General features: G+C 39.3%; 2 protein-coding genes across 4 annotated transcripts; both read right to left on the bottom strand.

Annotated features, from left to right (window-relative positions):
* Positions 1-26: 26 nt before the first annotated feature.
* LOC131465941 (5-hydroxytryptamine receptor 3C-like) lies at positions 27-5465 on the bottom strand. 2 transcript variants are annotated; one of them, XM_058638929.1, is made up of 11 exons: positions 5240-5465; positions 3846-3900; positions 3671-3710; positions 3363-3529; positions 3143-3187; positions 2929-3035; positions 2510-2679; positions 1984-2138; positions 1186-1396; positions 672-848; positions 27-506 (listed from the first exon to the last, which is right to left on the bottom strand). In XM_058638929.1, the coding sequence occupies exons 1-11, from the start codon at positions 5386-5388 to the stop codon at positions 214-216; spliced, it is 1569 nt and encodes a 522-aa protein (XP_058494912.1). In that variant the 5' UTR covers positions 5389-5465; the 3' UTR covers positions 27-213. The 2 variants fall into 2 exon arrangements, with proteins under 2 accessions (XP_058494912.1, XP_058494913.1); XM_058638930.1 differs by having other exon boundaries at positions 3363-3526.
* A 3803-nt stretch (positions 5466-9268) lies between these two features.
* On the bottom strand, positions 9269-14644 carry LOC131465474 (5-hydroxytryptamine receptor 3C-like). 2 transcript variants are annotated; one of them, XM_058638184.1, is made up of 11 exons: positions 14360-14644; positions 12956-13010; positions 12781-12820; positions 12473-12639; positions 12253-12297; positions 12039-12145; positions 11735-11904; positions 11222-11370; positions 10461-10671; positions 9947-10123; positions 9269-9771 (listed from the first exon to the last, which is right to left on the bottom strand). In XM_058638184.1, exons 1-11 carry the CDS (start codon positions 14506-14508, stop codon positions 9479-9481), a joined length of 1563 nt encoding a protein of 520 aa, XP_058494167.1. In that variant the 5' UTR covers positions 14509-14644; the 3' UTR covers positions 9269-9478. The 2 variants fall into 2 exon arrangements, with proteins under 2 accessions (XP_058494167.1, XP_058494168.1); XM_058638185.1 differs by having other exon boundaries at positions 12473-12636.
* Positions 14645-19191: the final 4547 nt, after the last annotated feature.

Genomic DNA, 19191 nt, shown 5'->3' with positions numbered 1-19191 from the left:
CACATCTAATAATTTAATAACGACTAGATATAATATAATGAGCGATTGTTGCGCTAAACATTAGTACATTGTAGAAGTGTAGAATAAACCATATGTGCTACAGCAATGTTTCTTCAAGAAAGCAAAATGACATTGGTCATAACTGAAACATTTGAGTCACTATCAGGTCACTATTCACATGAATGGAACCTTTTTAAAACACAAAGCAGTTGTTTACTGACTGTATGAGTTATTCCAGATAATGATGATGGTAATGAAGCTGACTGATATGAAGAGGATGTAGATGCCGAACAGCAGGCGGTCTATGATGAAACCCACCTGGATCCAATCCTCCGAGCTTTGGCTTCCATCAAGCCGCTGCTGCTCCACCTGGAGGCGGAGAGCCTGGACGTCCGTAGCCAGGCTTCTCAGCTCCTGCACGACCCTGTCCTCCACCACTGGCCCCTTCTCCTGTGGAGGTCCCTCAACAGCATCAAGCTTTACCACTGCAACACTTTGCTCCATGTCTATGTATAAAAAAAGAAAAAAGAAATCCAGACAGTTTTAAGTACCTTTCCTCAAAGTTTATGATCAACTATCATGCTTAAACTATTTCTTGTGAATTAAAACTTGCAAATCTCTGATTTATACTTATATTTTATACTGTGTTTAACCACTAATAAGATAAATACCTGAATTTTTAGCTTTGCGTGGCAGGAAAACAAGAAAACCTAAAATCTGAAGAACGAGCACTTGGATCCAGTGAGGAACTGGAGAGTCTTTGACAGAGCCGCACAGCAGGTTAGTGATGAGGATTGTCTCCAGTAGACTGGCAACCATCAGAGCCAGGCAGAGAGAGAAGAACACATCTGATGTAAAGCAAAGAAACAAACAACAAGACAGGTGGGACATGGACCCCTCACCAATAAAGGTTTACATCAATTCATCCTCCACATGGAGCTGCTGTGCCAATCCCAGACTGGCTTTGCTCCAACTGTCTTTATCTGTTATTAGCTGATTTCTGGACGTCCAGGAATCATTCAGTGAGGTGAAAACTGAAAAGTATTGGTTTTTAAATAATATAAGTCAACACATTACACACAGTTATATTAATATTAGTTTCATGTATACATAGTTATATGCTCATAATTATATTTAAAAGGACCAAACACTCTCAAACATGTGCTTTCTCTGAAAACCACTAACTTAGGAGAGGTACAGCGTGTCCAGTTGTGGGCAACAGGTCGTTCATGATGAGCAGGAAGACGGTGTAGCCCAGGATGAGGGTCATCTTGAAGGAGGATCTGTCCACACTTTGTGGAGGCAGCAGGAAACTGAAGAGGTCAATGGTGATGAGGAAGATGCTGGGAATCAGCAGGTTCACCACATACATTTTGGCTCGGCGCCTCAAGCTGATCTACAGAAGCCCGAAGAAGGAAAAAGGTTTGTCAGGAACCATTTGCACAGAAAATGTAAATTGAAAATTGAAAATGTTTTGTTGCTCAACCAGTACACTGTATTAATCATTATTTACTTTATAAAATAATATTTAAATTCACGATTGGACACTAGCTGGCAGAATATTTATTGTACCATAAGGCTCTTATTAACTCAAAAGACAATGAGCATGCTGTCAACATTCAGCTGTGGGCTAAAGCATCAAATCACACAGCTACAAGTCAAGAAGAATTTAACTAATCTTAAACTATAACTAAGTTTTCCCTAAATGCGTTTTATTGTCAATTTCCTGCTCAGGTTTTTTGAATCTGTGAAGGGAATCGAATCAAAAGATTGTGGACTTTTCTAACCTTCTGTGATAAACTGTATTTTGACACACATATTTACTGTTGCTGTATTACAATGTTTGAATATCTTAGAATTATGCACTCCAGTAAGTCAAATTCATAACATAAGTTTTAACCTAAATGTGTAGTTTTACAATCTGAGTGTAAAATGCCATTTTTGTGTATTTAGACCATTTTACAGACAGCACCATCAACGTACATGAAATTGAAGAACATTGTTGTACTCATTCTCATCATTGTATTTGTTGCCAGTGATATTCAATAGCTCCCATTCTCCCATCGTGGTCATGACATTTTTAGACATTTCTGTCATGTACTGTACAGTTCTCATCAGGGTAAGCTTCAATTCGTCACCTGAGGAGAGACAAACACAGGAAGGTATCGACCTCTAAGATCATCACTGTAATGAAAAGAAAGGCATAAAAAAAGAAAAACTGTCCCACATGCATTTTCAATAACTGACTCAAACTGACATTTGCTCATTACACCTTGTCACAACATACATGTTGATATCAAACACTACTACAAAATGCACAACAATGCATTGCATGCAAGTGGTTGTTTAACCCTGAAATTGAAAATTGCAGAACAGTTCATCATTCATTCATAGCTTCTTGTCCATACAAATCTGACACAGCAGTTTTAGATTTATTAAAACTGGTTGAAGCTTTTGTCCAAACTTGTCCAAAAGAAAACTGAAAAAAAAGAAAGTTGCGTTTTCTTACTGTCATGGAGGTAGGAGTTGAAAGTGAAAGTGCAATTCTGTATGTCGAATGGGAAGGTATAAATATCAAGGTTACAGGAGCTCACAACTTTGGCCGGTAGAGCGTCCCACACCAAACCATTGTGATATATATGCACATATGGAACATGAGGGGCCGTGTTTTCATCCATGCTGCAAGATGGGGAAACAAAGCAGAGAAAATGTGGCACCTTGAGCAGAAGTTTAGGAGTCTTAACTTTCTCTGCCGAGTTTATATTTGAAAACACTACAACTACATGTGTACATCCAAATATTGACTCATTGATTAATATTACTGTATATATTGTGTCAGTTCTCACTAAAGGACCAAATAGTGCCAAAAAAAGTGCTGAGCCATTTCTGTAGATTACTCCATGAAAATAAATAAATAAATGGACTCACAATTCATTGATCACAATATCTGGCATCCACAATTTGTTTCTGGGGAGAGAAATCCTGTGTGAGCCGCACTGGGTCGGATCCCAGGTGATAAACTCGTTAATCCACCTCTAAAACAACAAACCTGTTGTCAGCGCACAGAGCAGACGCTACACTTGATCACACAACTCTACTGGTACATCATCACTGCCTGGAAATGGGTGAATGCAGAACTTACATAATTGAGGCAAAGGTACGTCATCAAGAGTTGAGACTTTTCATCCTGGAAGACAAGAGTAACAATTTCAACACATGGATCCTTATAAGGATGTGTTTGTAGACAGCAGCCCAAAGGATTTTTACTCATTAGTAAAAATATAATCCTTAATTATACACCATCACCTAAACTCCTCAAAGAGATTTCTTGGTTGTTGTTTTTTTATAAGATGTAAACTTACCACTCCTAATATTCCATAAATGGCGAAGAAAATGTCGACGTTGGTAGTTGTTGATGTGTCCATGACAGGTCGTATGGAGCTCAGGTTAAACAGTGGAGTCAGAGCCTTCAAAAGGGCAGGTTGGTTTGGCTCAGAGCAATTCACTGTGAAGGCACTGCATGGAGCTGCTGGCAAAATTCAAAAGTTGCTAGGGTTACATGATTTGACTTATGTGATTTCCTGGTTTGTGTGATGCTGCCTTGCTGGTGAGAGATGTTGGACACAGTATACAAATACTTGTATATGAGCTTTATATAAATAACACTTACCTTGCATTAGAAACCACACCATGGAGATTAAAATCAGTCGCTATAGTGAACACAGATTAGAAACTGTTATTGATTGATAAATTAGACAGGAAAACATGATCACTTACAGTATGTAACAGCCAATGCTGAGGTAATATGTCAAATTCAGAATATGCAGCAAGAAAAGATATTTTACCTTGGATGCCATGACATTAAACATCAAGTGTTTATCTGTGTTTGGTTTCTTATGCCTGGAGAGGAAATAATAGTTTGTGTTACAAATGGCAGACAGAAAAGACAGCTGCTACTTACCTGAGAAACTAACTCTTGCAAGACTCCATTGTAAGACGCTTTGGAAAAAAGCATCTGCTAAATGACATGTAATGTAATGTAAAAGACTAAACACTAAACCTCAGTGTTTAATCCAGTCCTCAGTCCAGCAAAGATATACATAGTGCTACTGGCAAATAATGTGGGTAACTTTCCCTGCAGGTGGTTTCATTCAAAGCACATTAAAACCATAGTTTATGTTTTGGTCCTCAATGTGTGAATTGGAGATAGTGGCATGTGCCCACAGCAGCATCGGTGTCACACCTGCTGGTCAGATGCAAATAACAGGGAATGAAAACAGGCGTCCTCTGGTTTCAGCCCTCATCTACCAACCAACCAACCAACCCATCTACCCACCACATTCTTATCCATCTACTGGAGGTCAACCAATTGGGTAATTTCAAAGGCTTATACAATCAGGAAAGTTTAATGCATTTTAAGTGGGTAGCAGGTTACTCAGCCCACTATCCCCACTCCCCAAGTAAAAGAAACAACCAAAATAAAACAAGTTGGTCATGAACAATATTCACAACAATACTACAATGATACAAAACACTTATGCCATGATCTACTGTTTACATAGTTAGTTGTGAATCCGGTCAAAAGCATCTGCCTGTGTGTTTGTGGAAGTAATGAAATGTGCAAGTGTCCTTGAATGATCATGATCATTAGGTTAACCTCTGCAGAAATTATGAAATTATGCGGTTAACTGATTGCACCTTGGATCGCACCACGATGTGGACAAGTGGAGCCACTCAAGAGTCTTTGGTTCAAGCTTAGAGTACAGTGTACATGGACAGAAAAAGCTTAGCTCAAGAAGCATCACACCAAATTAAATTTGGGACAAATGTGAACATTTGTTTTATGCTGTTACAAAGAACAGCCTAAAGCTGAAGATTGACAAAGCTCAGCTCACTCTCTGTTGCAGATGCCTTCTCTACATCCTTCATCCTTTGACACTGGGTGCACTGAAACCTTTAAGATGACAAGTGACACTTATTTTCTAAATCACAGCAAAAGTAATGTCATGTAGTGTTGGTGTAAATTATATCTGTATGTTTCTTTAACAGGCCTGGCATGTCTCAATATTGTGTACTACATTATTTAATCTCTGTCTCTTTTCATCATACACATTTATATTCACTTGTATAATCTAATTCTTTTCTAGTCTATGCTTTAAGAGAGAATTACATATGTGCTGTACATTAGACTGTATAGACGGTCTGTATCGTCTAGATAATTTAAGTCCAGTTCACTGACCTTGCACTAGTGTTACTGACGTATTCCTTCCATCCTGGCTCTGGAGTGTTGGCTCGAATAGAGGGATCAAACTCCAAATTCCAAGTGTCTCCATCCAGGACGCCGTTGGCTTCTCCCAGGAAAACACTGGTCCACTCTGAAAGTGCCATCCTGACAGTGACAGTCAATTCCGGTCGGTAATTCAAGACACAAAACACCTGGAGACTCACAGCTGGTCTGCACAGTAAAGGAGCAGGTTGTGGGAATGAGGAATCAGCCTGAGCCACTGGCTTTTATTGAGGGTCCTTGAGTGCATCAGCACTAACATTAGGTTAGTAGATTGTTTGCAGAAATTATTTAGGAAATTATGCGGTTCATTGATTGCACCTCTTATCTCACCACATTGTAAACTTCACATTACTCTAATTAGCTCTAATGCACAAATCCTTCAGTGGTCTGAATTGTTTCTTTCCATGTGGTCTTTGAGCTGTTTGTTTTTGTTTGTTTTTTTGTTGATGCTAGGTGTGGCTGTGGAGCCTCCATATCGTATCCACATGAGGCAAAAAAAAAATCGAGATCGAGGCAATTGATTTTATTTGTGAGAAGGGGGGACAAAAATGGCTCCTTTCATCATAAAGGTTGTAGACCCGTACTCTAGGGGGAGTGAGAGAAAACAGAGAGGAGGTGATAGAGAGAGAGAGAGAGCGAGCTGCATAATGGCTGTTCCCCCAGCATTCTAGATCCATGGCAGCATAACTAAGTGAATGGTTCAGAGTTCACTTGAACCAGGTCTAACTATAAAGCTTTATTAAAGAGGAAAGCTTTAAGTTTGACTTTAGTGTCTGTTTCCTGGACCCAAAGAGGGAGTTGGATCCAGAGAAGAGCAGCTTGGTAACTGAAAGCTCTTAGAGACTCTGGGAACCACAAACAGGCCTCCATTTCCTTCCAATTTCTGAGTGGTCAATTTGGATAATAAGGAATAATCATGTCTTTGAGATATGGCAGATCCTGATCACGATATGTGAGGAGGAGGATTTTAAATTCTATTTAAAATTTTACAGGGAGCGATATGATCTAGTTTCCTGGTTCCCATCAGTACCCCTTTTGCTGCATTCTGAACCAATCAAAGACTCCTCAGAGACTTTGTAGAGCATCCTGATAATGAGTTAAAGTAATCTAGTCTAGACGAAATAAAGGCAGGAACAAGCTTTTCCGCAACCTTGAATGTCAGGATGTTTCTGATTTTTGTTATATTGCGCGGGAGGAAGAAGGCTGAGTTACAGACTTGTTGTATGTGAGAGTCAAATGACAAGTCGGGTCAATTACAAGTCCATGGTTCCTTACAGTAGGGGTGTTCAGGTAGGGCTTCCCTGAGGTGTTTTCCTCTAGGACCTTTCTGCAGCATTTGACACAGTTAACCACCAGATCCTTACTTCCTCCCTTCAGGAACTAGGTGTCTCAGGCTCTGCACCTGTCCTACTCTCATCCTATCTTCAAAACCGAACATACAGAGTAACCTGGAGAGGATCTGTGTTGGAACCTTGTCCTCTAACTACTGGGATCCTCAGGGTTCTGTCCTGGGCCCTCTCCTCTTCTCTCTGTACACCAACTCTCTTGGTTCTGTCATTCATTCTCATGGTTTCTCCTATCACAGCTACGCTGATGACACCCAACTCATTCTCTCTTTTCCCCGGTCCAAAACACACATAGCAGAACGGAACTCTGCTTGTCTGACTGACATCTCTCAATGAATGTGTGACAATCACTTGAAACTCTATCTCGACAAGACAGAGTTTCTTTTCCTTCCAGGAAAGGGCTCTCCCACCACAGACCTGACGATCACCCCCAGCTCCCTCTCATACCGCAACCTGGGTGTGAGCTTGATCTTGCAGATACATGTTGCACAACATCAGAAGGATACGGCCTCTTCTAACCCAGAAAGCGGCACAGGTTCTGGTCCAGGCTCTTGTCATCTCTACTGCAACGCTCTCCTGGCTGGTCTCCCTGCATGTGCCATACGACCTCTGCAGCTCATCCAGAATGCAGCAGCTCAACTGGTCTTCAGCTTACCAAAGTTCTCTCATACTACACTGCTCCCTCCGCTGCTCACATCTGCTTCAAGACTATATTGCTTGTGTTCCATGCTACAAACGGATCCGGTCCAGCCTACATCCAGGACATGATCAAAACCTACACCCCAGCCTAAAACACACAAATTACTCACAGTAATAAAAAGGTGAATTGTTACCTGACATTAGGAGTAAACCTGAGATGATGCCGACAGTTGGACTCATGCTCGATGTTTCTGAGGGAAAAAACGACCAACGACGTGACCATGTGCAAAGAGAGCTCCTGCTGGCACTGAACATACATGTATACATGTTTGTGCAACTTAATGGGAGACTGCAATAAACACTAACACTAATTCTCTCTGGATTTAAGCAGAACCACAACCACTAACCTAATCTGACCCAATTTAAATTAAAAGTACAAAAACTATGTTGTTGTTTTTTTTTGTTTTTTTTTTTTAGGCATAGAGGGAAACAGAGGACACCGAACAATTCCATACAACTTTCATCCCTTTATTGACATCATTGAATACAGTACGTATAGGTTGATAACCTAGAAATGAACAAAATGAAGTTAGTTAATCAAATGAATGCAAAATCACACCAAAATCTATGACTTTCTAAAGTTAAGTCATAGATCTAAAAGGTGAAAATGAACTCACACCAGTTAATAATACAGTGCTATTTATTAAATGATCTAGACGAGTGTCTTTCGAATCTATTTTAGATAAACCGATTTATTTTTAAGAATGAATCATCAAGTGCATTAAATGAATTTACCTCCCTCACTTTTACTTCCATATTTACAAAGAAAATTAATCAAATCAGATTATAATCAAATCTATAATAATTATGAATAGCAAACACTAGATCCCAGAACATTTCCCAACTCAAATTAACAACTAAATAAAGTTAAAAAAATAAAGAAAAGTATATTCTTTTAAAGTCTTGTGAATAGAAGAATATAAATTAACGGATGTAGAAAAAAAAACCGGGGAATATGGACACTCATGTTTGTTATACAACAATTTCTTTTTTAGAAGTTGTAAACACTCACTCGCTTTATTTTTCAACAAATCAACCCCTGGGAGTTAGAATCAGTTGTACACTGCTGTTGTTGGTCCATGTGCTTATTTTTGGTTAAGTTGATGAAGAGAAGAGACAGGGAGAACTACATTGATCAAAAATGAATAAAAAATTAAATTAAAGTGACTTGAATCCTAACTGCAGCATATCTGACTATCCTATGAAAATCAATAATGGAGCTTTACTCACCGTGCATGGGAAGAAAGATGAAGATGAACAGAAGCTCAGAAGGCTTGACTTTCAGCAGGCAGCACTAAAAACATTAACATTGGGACACAAGTGGCTGTTTGTGTGTGTGTGTGTGTGTGTGTGTGTGCGTGTGTGTGTGCGGTCTCCTGGTGGTAAGAGCTGTCGTGTAAAGTTTTCTTCACAAATACTGAGTTACAGATAAATTGGGTGAAACTTGTCAATTTTTCAAGATAAATAGGCATTGAAAATCATTTTGAAGTGCAGAATCAGCTAATTATACATGTGTATATGTATTGTGGGGATTTTAGATGAAACTTATCCTCAAGTACATGAAGACATATGTTGTTACCTGCCCCTTACTTATGTAATTTCACAGACTCTTGATGCAGCGGTGAATTTGAACACAACCAAAACATTAAGGATCAAATATGAAGACAGTGAGCAAGACCACATCGCTTAAAATCTGTGTTCAACCTCAGTCCCTATCCACGTACCTTGTGACATTGATTATGTACCGTAATGTGTACTGTTCCCATTTGAGTGGAACGCATTATCAGTATTTATGTTTGTTTTTGAGGAGTTGAATCTTTGATCACCATTTCATAATTCTTGAAGGGCATTATTCTTATGCTTGAAATAAATGTCAATCAAAAACAGACAGAATTTTGTTCAAGTACTTTTATTTTGAATACAATTCCACATCAAATCTAATAATTTAAAAAATGACTAGATATAATATAATGAGCGATTGTTGCGCTAAACATTAGTACATTGTAGAAGTGTAGAATAAACCATAAGTGCTAAAGCAATGTTTCTCCAAGAAAACAAAATGACATTGTTCATAACTGAAACATTTGAGTCACTATCAGGTCACTATTCACATGAATGGAACCATTTTAAAACACAAAGCAGTTGTTTACTGACTGTATGAGTTATGCCAGATAATGATGATGGTAATGAAGCTGACTGATATGAAGAGGATGTAGATGCCGAACAGCAGGCGGTCTATGATGAAACCCACCTGGATCCAATCCTCCGAGCTTTGGCTTCCATCAAGCTGCTGCTGCTCCACCTGGAGGCGGAGAGCCTGGACGTCAGTAGCCAGGCTTCTCAGCTCCTGCACGACCCTGTCCTCCACCACTGGCCCCTTCTCCTGTGGAGGTCCCTCAACAGCATCAAGCTTTATCACTGCAACATTTTGCTCCATGTCTATATATAAAAAAATAAAAAAGAAATCCAGACAGTTTTCAGTATTGCCTCCTCCCTTTCCTCAAAGTTTATGATCAACTATCATGCTTAAACTATTTCTTGTGAATTAAAACTTGGAAATCTCTGATTTATACTTATATTTTATACTGTGTTTAACCACTAATAAGATAAATACCTGAATTTTTAGCTTTGCGTGGCAGGAAAACAAGAAAACCTAAAATCTGAAGAACGAGCACTTGGATCCAGTGAGGAACTGGAGAGACTTTGACAGAGCCGCACAGCAGGTTGGTGATGACGATTGTCTCCAATAGACTGCCAACCATCAGAGCCAGGCAGAGAGAGAAGAACACATCTGATGTAAAGCAAAGAAACAAACAACGAGACAGGTGGGACATGGACCCCTCAACAATAAAGGTTTACATCAATTTATCCTCCACATGGAGCTGCTGTGCCAATCCCAGACTGGCTTTGCTCCAACTGTCTTTATCTGTTATTAGCTGATTACTGGACGTCCAGGAATTCTTCAGTGAGGTGAAAACTGAAAAGTATTGGTTTTTAAATAATATAAGTCAACACATTTCACACAGTTATATTAATATTAGTTTCATGTATACATAGTTATATGCTCATAATTATATTTAAAAGGACCAAACACTCTCAAACATGTGCTTTCTCTGAAAACCACTAACTTAGGAGTGGTACAGCGTGTCCAGTTGTGGGCAGCAGGTCGTTCATGATGAGCAGGAAGACGGTGTAGCCCAGGATGAGGGTCATCTTGAAGGAGGATCTGTCCACACTTTGTGGAGGCAGCAGGAAACTGAAGAGGTCAATGGTGATGAGGAAGATGCTGGGAATCAGCAGGTTCACAACGTACAGCGTCGCTCGGCGCCTCAGTCTGATCTACAGAAGCAAGATGAAGGAAAAAGGTTTGTCAGGAACCATTTGTACAGAAAATGTAAATTGAAAATGGAAAATGTATAGTTGCTCAACCAGTACACTGTATTAATCATTATTTACTTTATAAAATAATATTTAAATTCACGATTGGACACTGGCTGGCAGAGTATTTATTGTACCATAAGGCTCTTATTAACTCAAAAGACAATGAGCATGCTGTCAACATTCAGCTGCGGGCTAAAGCATCAAATCACACAACTCAAGCAGAATTTAACTAATCTTAAACTATAACTAAGTTTTCCCTAAATGTGTTTTATTGTCAATTTCCTGCTCAGGTTTTTTGAATCTGTGAAGGGAATCGAATGATAAACTGTATTTTGACACACATATTTACTGTTGCTGTATAACAATGTTTGAATATCTTAGAATTATGCACTCCAGTAAGTCAAATTCATAACATAGTTTTTAACCCAAATGTGCACTCTTACAATCTGAGTGTAAAATGCCATTTTTGTGTATTTAGAGCATTTTACAGACAGCACCATCAACGTACATGACATCTAACTTCATTGTAATCATTGTCCCTTTGTTTGTAGGCGTCGATATCCAGCAGCTCCCATTCTCCCACTGTGGTCATAAAATGTCTGGAGCGTTCCATTATGTGCTCTACAGATGTTTCCAGGGAAACATCTAGGTCTTCCTCTGAGGACAGACAAACACACGAAGGTATCAACCCCTAAGATCATCACTGTAATCAACAAAAAAAAACCTGTCCCACATGCATTTTCAATAACTGACTCAAACTGACATTTCCACTTTGCATCATACTTTTCTCTGTGTTGATATCAAACATCATTGTGGTGATAAAAAGTAACAAAATGCACAACAATGCAATAGATGTAATTTCTACCCTGAAATAGAAAATAATATCAGTTCATCATTCATTCATAGCTTCTTGTCCATACAAATCTTACTCAGCAGTTACTTTAGATTTATTAAAACTGGTGGAAGCTTTTGTCCAAACTTGCCAAGAAAACTGAAAAAAATCAAAGTTGAGTTTTCTTACTCTCGTGGAGGTAGGAGTTGAAAGTCAAAGTGCAATTCTGTATGTCGAATGGGAAGGTATAAATATCAAGGTTACAGGAGCTCACAACTCTGGCCGGTCGAGACTCCCACACCAAACCATTGCTATATAAGTACACATATGGAACATGAGGGGCCTCGTTATCATCCATGCTGCAAGATGGGTAAAAAAAGCAGAGAAAATGTGGCACCTTGAGCAGAAGTTTAGGAGTCTTAACTTTCTCTGCTGAGTTTAAATATGAAAATAAAGCTATATGTTTAAAATGAAAATAAATAAACAGACTTACAATTGCTCGATCACAATATCTGGCACCCACAAATTTTTTTTGAGGAGAGTAATATTGTCTGAGCCGCACTGGATTGGATCCCAGCTGATAAACTCGTTAATCCACTTCTAAAACAACAAACCTGTTGTCAGCGCACAGAGCAGACGCTACACTTGATCACACAACTCTACTGCTACATCATCACTGCCTGGAAATGGGTGAATGCAGGACTTACATGATAGAGCCAAAGGTATGTCATCAAGAGTTGAGACTTTTCATCCTGGAAGACAAGAGTAACAATTTCAACACATGGATCCTTATAAGAATGTGTTTGTAGACAGCAGCCCAAAGGATTTTTACTCATTAATAAAAATATAATCCTTAATTATACACCTACACCTAAACTCCTCATAGAGATTTCTTGGTTGTTGTTTTTTTATAAGATGTAAACTTACCACTCCTAATATTCCATAAATGATGAAGCTAATGTTGACGTTGGTACTTGTTGATGTGTTCATGACAGGTCGTATGGAGCTCAGGTTAAACAGTGGAGTCAGAGCCTTCAAAAGGGCAGGTTGGTTTGGCTCAGAGCAATTCACTGTGAAGGCACTGCATGGAGCTGCTGGCAAAATTCAAAAGTTGCTATGGTTACATGATTTGACTTATGTGATTTCCTGGTTTGTGTGATGCTGCTTTGCTGGTGAGAGATGTTGGACACAGTATACAAATACTTGTATAAGAGCTTTATATAAATAACACTTACCTTGCATTAGAAACCACATCATGGAGATTAAAATCAGTCGCTATAGTGAACACAGATTAGAAACTGTTATTGATTGATAAATTAGACAGGAAAACATGATCACTTACAGTATGTAACAGCCAATGCTGAGGTAATATGTCAAATTCAGAATATGCAGCAAGAAAAGATATTTTACCTTGGATGCCATGACATTAAACATCAAGTGTTTATCTGTCTTTGGTTTCTTATGCCTGGAGAGGAAATAATAGTTTGTGTTACAAATGGCAGACAGAAAAGACAGCTGCTACTTATCTGAGAAACTAACTCTTGCAAGACTCCATTGTAAGACGCTTTGGAAAAAAGCGTCTGCTAAATGACATGTAATGTAATGTAAAAGACTAAACACTAAACCTCAGTGTTTAATCCAGTCCTCAGTCCAGCAAAGATATACATAGTGCTACTGGCAAATAATGCGAGTAACTTTCCCTGCAGGTGGTTTCATTCAAAGCACATTAAAACCATAGTTTATGTTTTGGTCCTCAATGTGTGAATTGGAGATAGTGGCATGTGCCCACAGCAGCATCGATGTCACACCTGCTGGTCAGATGCAAATAACAGGGAATGAAAACAGGCGTCCTCTGGTTTCAGCCCTCATCTACCAACAAACCAACCAAACCATCTACCCACCACTTTCTTACCCACCTACTGGAGGTCAACCAATTGTGGAATTTTAAAGGCTAACAAAATGAGTAAAGCTTGAAGCATTTTAAGTGGGTAGCAGGTTACTCAGCCCACTATTCCCACTCCCCAAGTAAAAGAAACAACCAAAACAAAACAAGTTGGTGTTGGTATTTCAACAAAATTTGCATTAACAATATTCACAACAATACTACAATGATACAAAACACTTATGCCATGACCTACTGTCTACATAGTTAGTTGTGAATCCTGTCCAAGTAATGAAATGTGCAAGTGTCCGTGAATGATCATGATCATTAGGTTAACCTCTGCAGAAATTATGGAATTATGTGGTGCATTGATTGCACTTGGATCGCACCACGATGTGGACAAGTGGAGCCACTCAAGAGTCTTTGGTTCAAGCTCAGAGTACAGTGTACATGGACAGAAAAAGCTTAGGTCAAGAAGCATCACATCAAATTAAATCAAATTAAACAAATGTGAACATTTGTTTTATGCTGTTATAAAGAACAACCTAAAGCTGAAGATTGACAAAGCTCAGCTCACTCTCTGTTGCAGATGCCTTCTCTACATCCTTCATCCTTTGACACCGGGTGCACTGAAACCTTTAAGATGACACTTATTTTCTAAATCACAGCAAAAGTAATGTCATGTAGTGTTGGTGTAAATTATATCTGTATGTTTCCTTTAACAGGCCTGTCCTCATGTCTTAATGTCTCACACAACTGCTGAGTACTACATTATTTAATCTCTCTCTCTTTTCATCATACACATGTTTATTCACTTGTATAATCTAATTCTTTTCTAGTCCAAAATATTAAGAGAGAATCACATATGTGCTGTACATTAGACTGTATAGACGGCCTGTATCGTCTAGATAATTTAAGTCCAGTTCACTGACCTTGCACTGGTGTTACTGATGTATTCCTTCCATCCTGGCTCTGGAGTGTTGGCTCGAATAGAGGGATCAAACTCCAGATTCCAAGTGTCTCCATGCAGGACACCTTTGGCTTCTCCCAGGAAAACACTGGTCCACTCTGAAAGTGCCATCCTGACAGTGACAGTCAATTCCGGTCGGTAATTCAAGACACAAAACACCTGGAGACTCACAGCTGGTCTGCACAGTAAAGGAGCAGGTTGTGGGAATGAGGAATCAGCCTGAGCCACTGGCTTTTATTGAGGGTCCTTGAGTGCATCAGCATTAACATTAGGTTAGTAGATTGTTTGCAGAAATTATTTAGGAAATGATGCGGTTCATTGATTGCACCTCTTATCTCACCACACTGTAAACTTCACATTACTCTAATTAGCTCTAATGCACAAATGCTTCAGTGGTCTGAATTGTTTCTTTCCATGGAGTCTTTGAGCTGTTTTTGTTGGTTTGATTGTTTATTTTGTTGATGCTCGGTGTGGCTGTGGAGCCTCCATGTCGTATCCACATGATAGGCAGAAGCATTGGCAGCTCCTAGTAGCTTTGAAAAAAAAAAAAACAATTGAGATCATGGCGATTCATTTCATTTGTGTGGTGGGGGGACAAAAATGGCTCTTTTCATTCTGAAGGTTGCAGACTCCTGGACTGAGAGAAAAAGTAGTAGTGTAAGTGCTGAGAAGAGGACAGATGGAGAAGGAGAGAGACAGAGTGTGAGAGAGAGAGACAGAGATAAACAGAGAAATAAACAGAGAGGAGGTGAGAGAGCGCTGCATAACGGCTGTTCCCCCAGCAGGTCTATGGCAGCATAACTAAGCGAATGGTTCAAAGTTCACTTGAACCAGCTCTAACTATTCAATTCAAATCATTTCAATTTGATTTGTATAGCACCAAATCATAACATATATTATCTCAAGGCTATGTACACAGACAACATCATGGAGAGCAGAGACACCCAACAGTTCACACAATGAGCAAGCACTAGGCATCAGTGGAAATAAAAAACTCCCTTTTTACAGGAAGAAATCTCTGACAGAACCAGACTCCACCAGAGTGGTGCAGCCATCTGCCTCGACCGGTTGGGGTGAAAGGAAAAAATGAGGGACAGAGGAGAGTTGGGGGACAGAAAGGGGGGAGAGAAAGGACGAGAGGGAGTTGAGGTAGAGACAGAAGAGAGAGACCAGGAGCAGATATAACAACTGTATCAAGTTACAAGTTATCAGTGATGACATATTTATAGGACTATGATGTCATTTATATAAGCAGCAGCAGAAATTGTTGATAAAAAAGATTCTACTGATATCGACTTTTAATTATAGCATAATAATAATAATGGTGATGATATGTACGATAATAATAGCCTTGAAACTTGATCTGGATTTCCCTAAGCCAGCTCTAACTATAAGCTTTATCAAGAAGGAAAGTTTTAAGTCTAACTTTAAAAACAGAGAAAGGCTCCGCCTCCCCTTGCTCTTACAGACTCTGGGAACCACTAGTAAACCTGTATTTTGGGACCTAAGGGATCTGTTAGTGTGATGTGGTAAACCTAGGTCTTACAGGTATGAAGGGGCCTGACCATTAAGTGCTTTGTACGTGAGGAGGAGGATTTTAAATTGAATTCTAACCTGTACGGGGAGCTAGTGTCGAGAAGCTAACACTGGAGTTATATGGTCTCTCTTTCTAGTTCCTGTCAGAACTCGTGCTGCAGCATTTTGAATTAACTGAAGGGTTCCAACAGACTTGTTGGAACATCCTGATAATAAGGAGTTACAGTTATCTAATCTAGATGTAACAAAAGCATGAACTAGTTTTTCAGCGTCCTGTAAGGACAGAATGTTTCTCATTTTCATAATGTTCCGCAGGGGGAACAACAGGTGGCTGTTCTGGAAATGAGTTTTATGTGTGAATCAAATGACATTTCCTGGTCAAAAATAACTCCAAGGTTCCTCACAGTGGAACTGGAAGCCATGGTGACGTCATCTAAAGTGGTCAGACAAACAATGTGGTCAGAAAGTTTTTCTCTGAAGTGTTTAGGGCCGAGTATAATGACCTCAGTTTTTTTAAAAGAGTTCATCCAGGACTTAATGTCTCCGAGACATTCCTGGAGTTGAACAACCTGATTTATTTCATCCAGCCTTATTATACTCACTATAAAGCTTTACGAAAGAGGTAAGTTTTAAGTTGGACTTAAATGTCTGCTTCCTGGATCCAAAGAGGGAGTTGGTTCCAGAGAAGAGCAGCTTGGTAGCTGAAAGCTCTTAGAGACTCTGGGAACCACAAACAGGCCTCCATTTTCTTCTAATTTCCGACCGGAGTGGTCAATTTGAATGCTAAGGAATAATCATGTCTTTGAGATATGACAGATCCTGATCACTAAGTGCTTGATATATGAGGAGGAGGATTTGAAATTCTATTCTAAATATTACAGGGAGCCAGTGTAAATAGCTCAGCACTGGAGTGATGTGATCTCTTTTCCTGGTTCCTGTCAGTACTCGTGCTGCTGCCGTGTTAAGAAGTAAAACGTTATGTGTCTTAATGTCTGTGAGACTTTCCTGCAGCTTTGTAACTTGATTGCTGTCATACGACTTCATGCAAATGTACAACTGTGTGTCATCGGCATAACAATGGACAATTAGATTGTGTTTTTTAATAATATTACCAAGAGGAAGCATGTATAAGGGGACTCTGCATTTGCTGTTGTGGCCCCTAAACAGTGGAATGATCTGCCTTTGCACATCAGACAGGCCTCTTCCCTGTCTGTTTTTAAGTCTCTTCTTAAAACTCACCTTTTTTCATTGGCCTTTGACACTGTTTAAGTTGTTGATTTTATTTCCATTTAATTTAATTTAATTTAATTTAATTTAATTTAATTTAATTTAATTTAATTTAATTTAATTTAATTTAATTGAATAAATGTAGTTTTATTTATTTTATTTTATCTGTTTTTTATTTTGGTTTTTATCCACGTTTTTATGTCTTCGTTTATTTTAGTTGTCTTAGATGTCTCTTATCACCTCTTGTGAGCTTCTATGCCTTTTATTTATTCTTCTGTACAGCACTTTCACTGTGGTTATTTTAAAGTGCATTACAAATAAAGTTGGATTGGATTGGAAGGTGAAAAGAAATGGTCCAAGAACCCCATGGAACTCCATGTTTAACTTCAGTGGGTAAAGAAAATTCATCATAACATGAACAAACTGGGATCTCTCTGAGGAGTAAGATTTAACACTTTATTGAGCAAAGAACTATATTTGGTAACTTCTGGAGATATCCGCGCTTAGAAACATGTGGATTTCACCCATCCAATCAGCAGAGACCCAGCTACTGTATGTCACAGAACGTTATTGTGAAATCTGCCAAATCAGTGGAGGCCGGCAACACTTGAAACTCCAGTGAAGTTCCATTAGGCAGAAAGTACGATCATGCGGCTCAGTCTTCTCCTGCATCTACAGTGATATCTTAAAAACTATTAACGGTAAGCTGATGAAAACAATCAGGTGTGTTGGAGCAAGGGAAAACATGGAGGACAGGTGTCTTTGAGGACCAGGATTGGGAAACACTGTTCTGAAATGTTCCTATAACTTTATTTGTGATGCCTAGTGTTTACTTATTGTGTGAAATATTGGGTTTCTCTATAGTATCATAAAGGTGTCTGCCTTGGTATGTACAGTGCTTTGAGATAATGTAATGTAATGTAATTGAATTTTCATATATACCCTTTTTGGAATTTTGCCACAGACGGGCAAGGAACCATATATGGTACCTTCATGGACCTTGATTTTCTACATGAAAGTAAAACAAAAAAAAAGGTGGGGGGAGTCTTTTTATATCCTGCAATAAAACTTTGGGTTGAAATTTTTAATTTCCAAGTATTTCAATGAGTGCCCTGAAGAGGGTTAAAGCAGTTTAATGCAGATCCTTTGATCCCAATAACATGCTCCAGCCACTGTAATAAAATGTTATGGTCAACAGTGTTAAATGCAGCACTCAGGTCTAACAGTACCAGTATAAATACAGGGTCACTGTCTGAGGCCAAATTCAGGTCATTGGTGACTTTCAAAAGTGCTGTTTCTGTACTATGATGTCACTGGGTCTTTTCTCTTCACTTGTATTGAATACTTACAATTGCATCTTTGTGACATTTTGAAAGATTCCTGTACACACCCTGAATCTGCCTTTGTGTATTAAAACTGCCTTACCTTGCGACAGGAAAAACTCTGAGGGTATGATCCAGCCACAGGGGGGAAACAGTTTTAACTTGAAGGTTGAGGGCTCCATTCCCGGCTCTGCTAGTCTTGCTCAATGTGACCTTGAGCAAAACATTTAACCCCACATGGTCCTGAAAGGAAAGGAAAGCAACTTTATTGTCATCATACTGGTATTGTACAACGAGATGTCGAGGTCAGATGGAGGGTTGATCAGAGAGCCGCTGCGACTGAGCGCGCCGCCACAAGGGACCAACCTGACCGAATGTAACTAACATTCTAACATGTTTTGATGGTGGGAGGAAACTGGAGATTCCAGGGGAAACCCACGCAGACATGGGGAGAACATGCAAACTCCACACAGAAAGGTCCCAGACCAGGAATTGAACCCAGCACCTTCTTGCTGTGAGGCAACAGTGCTAACCACCACTACTAACCACTGCGCCACCATGCCGCCCCAAGCAGCTGTGCCTGTAGCGTGTGAATGGATATGAAAGATGAGTGATGGGAATGGCAAAACTATGACGTAAAGCAGCTTTGAATCATTCTAACCCATGCACACAGCAGTGGGAAACAGAAGAGACTAGACAGGGGAAAGAG

This window comes from Solea solea, chromosome 9 (assembly GCF_958295425.1).
Source record: "Solea solea chromosome 9, fSolSol10.1, whole genome shotgun sequence".
NCBI classification, from domain to species: Eukaryota; Metazoa; Chordata; class Actinopteri; order Pleuronectiformes; family Soleidae; genus Solea; species Solea solea.
The sequence above is the reverse complement of the archived record's forward strand: the minus strand, read 5'-3'. Positions and strand labels throughout refer to the sequence as shown.

Excerpts from the sequence above, each read along its gene's own strand:
- LOC131465941 (XM_058638929.1), bottom strand. The coding sequence starts at position 5,388 with ATGGCACTTTCAGAGTGGACCAGTGTTTTCCTGGGAGAAGCCAACGGC. Across the intron at positions 3,530-3,670 it reads GGTGTGGTTTCTAATGCAAG|CAGCTCCATGCAGTGCCTTC; the intron begins GTAAGTGTTATT and ends GAATTTTGCCAG. Across the intron at positions 2,680-2,928 it reads GATATTGTGATCAATGAATT|CATGGATGAAAACACGGCCC; the intron begins GTGAGTCCATTT and ends CCCATCTTGCAG.
- LOC131465474 (XM_058638184.1), bottom strand. The coding sequence starts at position 14,508 with ATGGCACTTTCAGAGTGGACCAGTGTTTTCCTGGGAGAAGCCAAAGGT. Across the intron at positions 13,011-14,359 it reads ATCAGTAACACCAGTGCAAG|GCATAAGAAACCAAAGACAG; the intron begins GTCAGTGAACTG and ends TTTCCTCTCCAG. Across the intron at positions 10,124-10,460 it reads ACACGCTGTACCACTCCTAA|ATGTGTTCTTCTCTCTCTGC; the intron begins GTTAGTGGTTTT and ends GCTTTACATCAG.